The sequence below is a fragment of the Eurypyga helias genome, unplaced genomic scaffold, assembly GCF_000690775.1.
Source record: "Eurypyga helias isolate BGI_N326 unplaced genomic scaffold, ASM69077v1 scaffold22887, whole genome shotgun sequence".
NCBI lineage: Eukaryota > Metazoa > Chordata > Aves > Eurypygiformes > Eurypygidae > Eurypyga > Eurypyga helias.
In genome coordinates, this window is record NW_010261476.1 from 319 (window position 1) to 10,789 (window position 10,471).

The 10,471-nt window shown below is 56.9% G+C and overlaps 1 protein-coding gene across 1 annotated transcript; it reads left to right on the forward strand.

Moving 5' to 3' along the window:
• Nucleotides 1-1,200: 1,200 nt before the first annotated feature.
• MAPT (microtubule-associated protein tau) lies at nucleotides 1,201-10,250 on the forward strand (the record flags this gene model as incomplete). The annotated part of the gene is made up of 6 exons (XM_010155393.1): nucleotides 1,201-1,333; nucleotides 1,962-2,012; nucleotides 2,427-2,692; nucleotides 5,978-6,070; nucleotides 9,527-9,608; nucleotides 10,138-10,250. Coding segments are annotated over 6 exons (738 nt in total), but the record flags the coding sequence as incomplete, so codon positions are not given.
• Nucleotides 10,251-10,471: the final 221 nt, after the last annotated feature.

A 10,471-nucleotide genomic window follows, 5' to 3' on the forward strand; every position in this document is an offset into this window, starting at 1 on the left:
TCGCAGACCTTTTGTCCACAGACCGGCACCAGAAAGCGATAGGTCTGGGGAGGCTTTTCTGCAGGAGAAAACAATAAATAGCAAATTGGTGTTGAATGCACTACAGTTGGTGTAGGTGTTACTGTAGTTATTGCAGGGGGGGTAAAGGAGGGGCTTCTCTGGGTTGGGAGTGGCATTGCATTCCTGAGTGGAGCCTCTGCTCTAGCCCAGGGGTTTGTTTTTCTTCTGTGCAAAATTTTAGCAGAAGAGGGGAAGCAAAGTGATGAAAGCAGCCTTACAGAACCTTCCAGTGCCTGGGGGGCTACAAGGAAGCTGAGGGGAGTTTTTCCAAGGGCAGGGAGTGACAGGACAAGGGGAAATGGGTTTAAATGGAAAGAGGGAGATTGAGATGGGCCCCCCAACATCAGAAGGATACAGACCGGTTGGAGTGAGTCCAGAGGAGGCCACAGAGAGGCTCCGAGGGCTGGAGCCCCTCTGCCATGGGGACAGGCTGAGAGAGTTGGGGGGTTCAGCCTGGAGAAGGGAAGCTCCGGGGAGACCTTATAGCACCTTCCAGTGCCTGGGGGGCTACAAGGAAGCTGAGGGGAGTTTTTCCAAGGGCAGGGAGTGACAGGACAAGGGGAAATGGGTTTAAATGGAAAGAGGGAGATTGAGATGGGACATCAGGAAGAAATTCTTCCCGGAGAGAGTGGGGAGGCGCTGGGACAGGTTGCCCAGAGAAGCTGTGGATGCCCCATCCCTGGAAGGGTCCAAGGCCAGGCTGGATGAGCAACCTGGTCTAGTGGAAGGTGGCCCTGCCCATGGCAGGGGGTGGGACTGGGGGGGCTTTAATGTCCTTTCCCAAACCAGTCTGTGATTGTGTGAAATTTAGAGAACAGACAAGGGAGTTGAACGTACTCTTTAACCGGTCCTGAGTGTGCGGTGAATCACGCAGCCAGAGCTCAGAGCTCCCCTGGGGAAGTGGCACGGCCACTGCTAGCCCACGCCTAACTGCGCAGGGGTTGTGGCAGGCGCCGTGATGGGACACGGGGTGCGGACAGGCCCGTCACAGATGTCTGCATCTGGGGAGACCTGTGGGAGCTGCTGTGGGCTGCCAAGCTCTGATGAAGGAGGGTCCTGTGTGGCTCTGATCTGTGCGGGGTGATAGCCCATCCCTCAGCAGATCCCCTCTGCATCAGCCTTTCCCCCTCGCCTCCCCAGGGCCCGGAGATGAGAGGTGGCACGAAGACGGCCACGCCGCGGTCTGCAGCTGGGCAGGCTCAGAGGAACTCGACCAATGCCACGCGCATCCCGGCAAAGACACCCACGGCCCCCAAAACACCTCCCAGCTCCGGTAAGTGATGGCGAGAGCGGCGGGATGCTGTTTCCCTGAGCTGGCTCCGGCTCTGCGGCCCTGCTTTGGTGGCACTCCCCAGCTCTGTGCAGTTATGGGGGGGTAGTGAAGAAATATGCCCCCGTGCAGGCCGGGGCTGTGCGCAGCGCTAAGCAGACAGAGGGCTGCGGGGGGATTCGGAGCTGCCCAGACTTGCCACGGGACTGCGGGTGCAGAGCTGGGGACGATTCCTCCGAAGCCAGCCTTTCTGGATGCTCCTTTATCTGCTCTGTTCACATAGTTGCCAGTGTGTAGGAGAGGGCAGTTGCTTTATCCCTTTGGGATTTCCTCCAATTCGGAAGATTTAGGCAGCTCCATATTTTTAATCCATCTATTGCTTTTCTCTTGACAATATTTCACAAAGACCAGGGGCAAGAGGATCAATTCTTCGATTGCAGGAATGGAGATTAGCCCATTATGCTCAGAGAAGAAAACCCCAGAAAGCATCAGGCACTGTGAATTTCCATTATAATGGTGCATTTCACTGAATATATGTATTTTTCATACTTAACCAGAGCTTCATAAAACCTTAAATCAATTAGATTTCCAGCTTTAATGTGTTTAAGCATCTTTCTCATTCATTAAACAGGCAGAAAGGAGCAGAAAAAACCACCTCCGGCAGCTGCAAAGTCTGAGAAAGGTGATGTTTAAGGGTTTTCTTCCATTTCTTGCCAGTGGGGACAGTTCTAGGCTGCTCAGTCATCAACCTTATTTAATGACATCAAATAATTTTGTAAAAATATTTCCAAATTTCACATAGAAGAGTATTGTTTGGATGTCTCCAATGTCGTGCGCGGGTGGGGAGTTGATGATCAGACAATGAAGACCATCTTCCTTCCAAGATACGAGGAAATGGCCTTTAATCACACTTTTCACTCCAAACTGAAGTAGAAGAAAGAGCATCCATCCCCCCCTCCGGTGATGGTCCACACTGGGAGTAGCGGGCGGGCCCTGGGACCAGTTCCCCTCCGTAAAGGCGGGCAGGGAGTGGGGAAGGGCTTACGCACCCCGCTTGCTTATCCTGTGCTCACCTCCCTCTGTCTGCAAACTTCAGGTGAGCAGCCAAAGTCTGGAGACAGAAGCGGTTACAGCAGTCCCGGCTCCCCCGGGACTCCAGGCAGCCGTTCCCGCACTCCCTCTCTGCCCACCCCACCAGCCAGGGAGCCCAAGAAGGTGGCAGTGGTTCGCACACCACCGAAATCTCCCGCCTCTGCCAAGAGCCGCATCCAGCCGTCAGCCGCACCCATGCCCGATCTGAAAAACGTGAAGTCCAAAATCGGCTCGACCGAAAACCTGAAGCACCAGCCCGGAGGTGGCAAGGTAAAGGTGGACTCTGCTTTCCAGGGGCCTGTCCGAAGGGACAGCGGGTGCTCGGTGCCGCGTCTGGGAGAGGAGAACCCTCCCTGGGTCGGCAGGAGCCCCGCTGGGGCCAGAGACACAGTAGCTTCAGCTCGTCTCCAGCCTGACTCTCATTTTGGGGTGTTTTGGGCTGATGGGGTTGGGTGCTTGTCCTGAAGCCGCTTGCCCGGCCTAGTGCAGCACAGCCGTCCCGCAGAGCCTGCGGAGAGCTTGCGGGGTGGCACGTCAGCAGACGGACTGGCTGCCAGGGGATGACATTCCCACGTGGTGTTTGATCAGGGAGAGCGAACTGGGGCCTGGAGCCCTGAGGAGTCGTGGGATCAGGGTTGTGTTTCTCAGTCCCGTACTGTCTGATCTGGAGCAGTCCCTTCGACGCTGCCTCCGCGTCTTCGCTAGCGAGCAGCCAGGATGGCCTGCTCCCCGCGAGGGTCCCCGGCTCGGAACGTTTCTCAGCACATTGTGAGTTTGGATCCAGCTCCGTTTCAAGGTTTGGGACTGTGTTTGGGATCAGGCACCGCCTTGCTACAAGATGCAGTGTGGCACAGCCAGAACCGGTGGCACTACTACCCTTTCACTAGTCCTTCTCCCTCCCAGAGGCTGTTTCCTGAGCAGCACCGTGAACTCTGTGCTCCGGCTGCTCGGGAGCGAGGGTCTCGTGTTAAATGGGGTGAGCCCAGCAGAGAGCTCGGGTGAGGGAGCGGTGTGAGCCAGTTCATCCGTGCAGCCCCAGGAGCAGCGCTGTGTGGTTCCACCCGCGCCGCCCCCCTGCGGAGCCTCTGCGCTGCTCCCTTGCGCTGTGTGTCCTGAGGCTTTTACAGAATCCTCCCTGCTGTACATTTAAGACATGAAAGCCCGTGGTTCCTCTGCCGGGGAAGGCCCGGTGGCTCTGACAGACGTTCAATGACAGAGCTGCTCCTCCGATGGCCAATGCAGAGTCCCCCTGTGCTTGTCCTCGCCTGCCCGGGGGGACGCTGCCTGGCAGCCCTTGCTCCACGAGCGTGGCGCGTGCCCGTTGGTGGGATGGCCATGGGTCTGAACATTAGATGTTGGCATGGGGGGAGGCTTCGAGATGGTTTCTCTTCACCATCTGAAACAGCAGCGTGCTTTTCCATTTCCTCACCTGTTTTACCGTGGCTGGCAGTTTCATGGAACCATGGGATGGTTTGGGTGGGAAGAGACCTTAAAGCCCACCCAGCCCCCCCCCCTGCCATGGGCAGGGACACCTTCCACTAGACCAGGTTGCTCCAAGCCTCATCCAGCCTGGCCTTGGACACTCCCAGGGATGGGGCATCCACAGCTTCTCTGGGCAACCTGTCCCAGGGCCTCCCCACCCTCTGCGGGAAGAATTTCTTCCTGATGTCCCATCTCAATCTACCAAACAAAGTGCATTTCCTTGGGCTGCGATCCAGGGGGGCTCTGGAACCTGGGCACGGCTGCCCAGGCCATTGGGCATGAGCAAAGCAGCACGTGTCCTTCCAGCCGCCCACGTCCGGGGCCCTCAGCCCTCCTGCCTGCTTAGCACAGACCTCAGTTTTTCCTGCTGCCCCCACAAACCCCTGCTTTCCAGGGATTTTGGAAGGAACCCCTCCGTTTACTGTAAATCAGTTAAATCTCTTGCTTGTTCTTTTTAATCCAGTTTTTACAGTTTTTTTTCTCCCTCGGGCAACATGTTTATTGTTGTCACTGAAAGAGTGAGAACAGCCGAATGTGGGACAGTTCATTGCTCTTGGCAGGGGAGAACGGCTGGGTGCTCTGTCGGGGTTTTTGTAGGACACGAGGCTGCTCTTAGCACGGTTGCAGCTGGGGCAGAAGGGGCTGATCCAAGGAGTTTGATTTTAGGGAGGCCGGAAGATGAGTCCGGAGCCTACTCTCCATGCAGATTTCAGCCCCAGGCTAGGGAAGCAGAGCTACACGGGGCACGCGCACCAGGAGTCAGCTCTGAGCGCTTCTGTTGTTGTAGATCCCCGAGTACTGGTCTGGCAAAGCCTGGTCTAGCAGAACTGGATCCCGATTTGCAGGATTAGTTGATGTACACTTGGGAAGTGAGGCTGGAGGCACATGCCAGCCCTGGAGCTTCTCATGCTGAAGAGCCAGCCTGGAGCTCTTGTAGCAGGCCGGGGACATGGGAAAAGCGGGACGAGGGTGCCTGCTCATCCAGCTGCTTGGAGGGTGCCATCCAGGGCCTGCACATGCAGCTTTGGGATGCTGCTTTCTTGCAGGATGCTGCCTCTCCCTCCTGAGCATGGTGCTCCAGACGGGCTTTCTCCTGACGCCTGTGTGCTTGCTGGTCTTCACCGGCATTGATCCTAAAGCCAGTCGATCCACGCAGGGGAAGGAGCAGGGACTGTCTTCATCTTTGTCCTCTCTGGAATAGCTGCTCCCACGTGTGGGGTCACTCCAGCATAGCTGCCCTTAGACAACAGGGGAAACAAGCCCCAAAGGGAAACATTAATGAGTCCAAAAATCTCTGTGTGTGGGGAGAGGGTGGACAGGCCTTGGGAGGGTGGAGTTAGCATGGTATGTGGTTTTCCTGTGGCACCGAGCCATCTCCAGCCTCTCTCCCACCTGAGACGGCGTTAGGAACATGCGACAGAGCAGTTTGGGGTTGTGCTGCCCCTGTCAAGGAGTTCAGGCAACTGCAGGCATGGGGCTGCATCCCTGGCAGCATTCCTTTGTGTCGCTGCAGAGGGGTTTGAGCCCTGCGCGCGCAGAGCTCGGCCTCCCCTCCCAGCCAGTGCTGGGCACAGCTCCTCGCTCCGGCCGCTGCCCTGGCCCGCCCGCTTTGCTCAAGCTGCTGAGACCCCAGGCTGCCTGTCTCCGTCCTGGAGAGGGGACGTGGTGCCCAGCACGGGAGCTGGGGCTGAGCCGGCATTTTTCTCTCAGCTCCATCCTTCCTCCTTCTGCTGGCTCTGCAGAAGCCGAGTCTCAGCCCTCTGGTGCCGTCCAGCCTGTTTGCTTCCCAACAGCTTCCCCGTCTTCTTCGATGGGAGAAAACGGGGTGAGCTGGGGTTTTGTGCCCGTGTTTCTGCCCTGGAAACCCGGGCGGGCGTGCTAGCCAGACGTGCCCGATCTCTCGCTGTAACCTGCCCACCTCCATCTCCAGTTTCCCGACAAATCTGTGCAGCAAACCAGAAATTCTCCTTTGCTCTTGGCCCTGGCAGGCAGGTTCCTGGGTTGAGTGATGTACCGCACAGTCAAGCTGCAGATGGTCATGTTGTTTCTCACGCTCTTTTCTGGCTACCAAAGGTGCAGATTATTAATAAGAAGCTGGACTTTAGCAGCGTTCAATCCAAGTGTGGCTCAAAGGATAATATCAAACACATCCCGGGAGGAGGCAGTGTGAGTACCTTCACACTTTCAATGCACTATAATAGTTCTTATTCTAAGTGGCATGTTGTATACGCTAAACCGCCGATGCTATCTGCAGCGACCCTGCCGTCAGATAGCTATTGGTGACGTGCAATGACTCTTTTCTGGCTACCAAAGGTGCAGATTGTTAATAAGAAGTTGGACTTTAGCAGCGTTCAATCCAGGTGTGGCTCAAAGGATAATATCAAACACATCCCGGGAGGAGGCAGTGTGAGTACCTTCACACGTTGAACGCGCTGTGATAATCCTCATCGTTAGTGGCATGTTGTATACGCTAAACCGCCGATGCTATCTGCAGCGACCCTGCCTCAGATAGCCATCGGTGACGTGCTGTCATCTAACCCTTTAACCCCAACGACGTGGCTAGATGAACCCTAACGAGTCCTGTACATGCCTGACATGGACAGAACTAACTGACCTGCGTAGAAACCACGTCCGTAACAAAAACATCCCCCTAACTCCAAGGTTTTACACTACCTGGAAGGCTGAATGCCTCACTGTCTGCAGGATGGGGGGCTCTGGCAGACAGTGCCGTAGCTGCTGATGCAGTAGGTGGGTAGATTCCTAAACAGACGCAGTCCTCACGGCTTCGTGTGCCGCTAAATCGCACGCGGCTCTGCGCAAGACCTGAAAGCGCACGTTCCTGCCCGTTCCCGCCAGGCAAGTACGTTCCGTGCAAGCCTTAAGCTTCTCCTTGCTGATGTGTCCGGTGCGTGTCAGGCAGTGCCCACGGAGCCTCAGCCTAAAGTATCGTGGAGTTAATCGGTTTGAATGCCGGCGTTTCCAGCCATTCCCAGCCGAATAGCCGGCCTCAGCTTTCACTGACTGTGCCAGAAACCTGGAGAAACTGGGTCTCTCCCTGGAGACAGAGTTTGGGTCCAGGAAAGATGATGGACCAAGGAAGGAGCATCACTGAGCACCCAGACAGTGTGACCCAGGGCCATCGGAGGCAGCTCTCCGGTGTCCCTCAGATGTTGCCCACAGAATTTCTCTGCACCGGTTTTGCTCTCTGTGGATGCCTTCCCAGAGAAACGGCGCTGCAGAGGGCTTGGCACGGGTTTGCAACCTCCATCCTAAATTTGATGTCATCCTGCCTTTGTTTAAGGAGCCAGAGGAGCTGCTTTGCGGAGGTCAGGCCTCTGGGAAGCAGGTTCCGTGCTTGTCCGGCTTCCTCACTCCCGGGCCCTGCGCCGGCTGGGCTGCCCGGTGTGTGCTGGATGGCTTGTTACGGCACCAGTTAGCGCTCCCCACGAGTCCTCTGTGCTGTGGCTGGTAACGAGCGTCAGCACGGGGTGGTGGGCTCCTCCTCCTCTCCCCCTGCAGCTCACACCGTGGGCAAGCGTTTGCTGCTGCGGTGGGTTAAGGATTATCTGGATTTTTGGCTGGAAATTGCCATCCCATCCCCAGGCTCTGCCAGCAGTGGGAAGCGTGTGACCGCTGCCTGCCTGCGTCGACACGGAAAGCAGCAGCTTGGCGCTGGGTGCGGGCTTGGAGCTCTTTTTTTAAGCCAGTGGATGCTCTGACAAGGTGATGCGTTGGGCAGACGTTGAGCTCGGCGTCGCTGATGCTGAGAGACGGGATCCCCAGGTCTCTGGCACTGGTTTCCCGGGCGAGCAACTGAGTCCCTGCTCCTTTCTTGCTCAGAAGGGAGGACCCTTCTCTGCTGCCCAGCGGGATGGAGTCCTGGCTGTAGGAATGGGAGCAGGGTGTTTGTGTCGCTGATTGCTTGCTCTGGGAATGGGAGGTGTTGCCATCCCAGGTCCCGGTGGTGCCTGAAATGCTCACAGGCCCTTTGGGCCATGGGGTTGGAAAGGTTCCTGCCCTCTGCCTGAATCCAGCTCCTGCCCAGTGCACTAAGCGTGTGGTCTTCCCCCAAACCTGTCTTCACGTCTGCGTCTGCCGTGTGCTCCCAGACCCTGGGGTTGCTCTTCTCCCCCCTCTCCGTCTCCTCCCTCTGTCAAACGTGCCGTTTGCTGTGCGTGAGCGTCGGGGACAAGGCAGGCCCACGTGCACGGTGCTGGTGGGGTGGTGGAACTGATCCTCTCTGTGTGTCCCCCCAACCTTCCCTGGCTGCATGACGGAGCGGGGAGCGTTTCTCCGTGCTGTGCACAGTCCAACACCGGGCTCTGGGGAGATGGGGCCGACATGGGAACTGAAGGATGCGCCTTCGCCCCGCGGCGTTTGGGTCGGCACAGGGCGCTGGGGCTGATGCAGGAGCCGTGGCTACGGGGAATCCTGGGCTGGCTTCCCACCACCTTGGTCTGGAGGCTGCCTGGGAGGGTCAGCAACTCTGCAAAGGTTCCTTGGGTGCTGGCACACCCTTCCCGAGGTTTGTGAGAGCAGCACGCCCGCCGTGGGGCTCGGTGGACACACGGCGAGCCGCGCACGCTCCCCTTGAAATCCAGGCTGTTACTGAGAGCCGGCCACTTCCCAGCGAGTAGGATCCAACCCTGAGGTGTCGATGACCCGATTTCTCCTCCTCAGCCCCACTAACTACAGCAAAAGCTGATTCACACCCAGGTGTGAGCCCAAAACCAGGGTCCAAGGTAACTTGGGGGTGGGGGGTGGGTGGGGATGTTTTCTCACCCCCTTGTCCTGCTCCTGATGTAGCTGGTGTGTGTGCGCTGTGGTCCCAGCCCTCTCCAGCCGTCGGTGTTTTCCAGTGTGGTGTTGAACCGCTAACGTAACCACTAAACAGCCCCCCCGTTAACCGTCCCTTGTGTGTGCGTCCCGTGTAACCCGGTTGTCCGCGCGCACGCCGCGGCCGGTCTCGGAGCGGGCGGCGTCGCTGGAGCCCGTGCTCGGAGAACAGCTCAAACCCCGAGCGGAATGTCGGGAGATGCTGTGGTCGTTCAGCACATGGGAATTGCCACTTTGATCTGTATTCACTGATCTCCTGCCAGACTTCTGGACTTTGCTTTGCTTTCTTTTAACCCGTGTTTCCGTTACAGCGTTTTTCAGAAATGCATATTTTGGTCACTCTTTTAAAAGTTCTGTGCACATTGATCATTTCTGTTCTTTCAGTTTTTGTGGACATAAGCTTTATGTTTTACACCAGAAAAGGTATTTATTTTTTACGTTTTCTCTCTGGTATATCTCCTCTTTTCGGATGATGTGTATGCAAATCTTAATTAATTACCACTCCACTTTCTCTCTCACTTAAGCACTTTAAAATTGCCTCTACCCCCCTCTCTGTGGAGCGGTGATCTTGTGCATGCTGACATGTTAAGAGAGGCTCCTGCACACGGGCATTAATGATCTCCCGTTTCCGATGACAGTTTCTGCCGTTATTATTAATCTCTCCGGGGTTTAAGCTGTCCTTTCCCTTCAATCCAGACGAGGTGCCGGGGTGTGTTGTGCCTCCCCCTCCCCAGGCCGCCCGTGGTGGCAGTGAGCTCATCGCCTTCTCCTTTCTCGTACGGACAGGTTCAAATCGTTTACAAGCCGGTCGACCTGAGCCATGTGACATCCAAATGTGGTTCCCTGGGCAACATCCATCACAAACCAGGTACCCTCTGACCCCGCAGCACCCGGTGTCGGTCCATGGGAGCTTGTGTGGTGGTGTGGAGGGGGAGGGGGGGGAGTGCAGGGAGCGAGGGGAGGCACTGGAATGGTGACCGAAGCATCCGAGGGAGCTCTGGGGGGCTCTTCCCAGCTCCGTCACGGCCAGACCCTCTCCGATCTGTCTGACCACTCAATAGTAGGGGAGGGATCTTGCGTGATCCATGGACCCCCTGTTCTGTGCCAACATGTCACTGGAAGTGGGAATTACTTAGGAATAAACAGGGAGGGCTGCTGGTCTTGGGGGGAGTAAGCTTAGCTCCCCGCCCCTGGTTCTGTAACACCGGGATGTCTGTCAGCTCTCCACAGCATCCTCTGGAGAGTTTTTACCCTGGTTCCCATTTGCCCTGGCCCCTGGCTTTCCCAAATCACCGTGGGGTCCCTTCTGCTGCCGTTTTCCTGGTCCTCACGCTCTCCTCAGCCCCAGAGCAGCAGCTCTGACCTCAGCCAACCCAGCTCCTGCTCTTCTCTTCCAGGCGGTGGCCAGGTGGAGGTGAAATCTGAGAAACTGGACTTCAAAGATAAGGTGCAATCGAAAATCGGGTCCTTAGATAACATCAGCCACGTCCCCGGAGGAGGAAATAAAAAGGTAAAGGGGCACTGGGGGGAGAACAGGGGTGTTGTTCTGCTGCAGGTCTGTCTGCCTTCCGAGCAGGCACGTGAGCAGGGAGCGAGCAGAGTCTGGACTCGGGTAGGTCCTGCTCACCCGGCTCATCTTCAGACCCCACAGCCTCTCCGCTCTGCTCCCCGGCAGTGCTCCTTCCCGTGCCTGAAACAACTGTGGGATCACAGACTGGTTTTGGTGGGAAG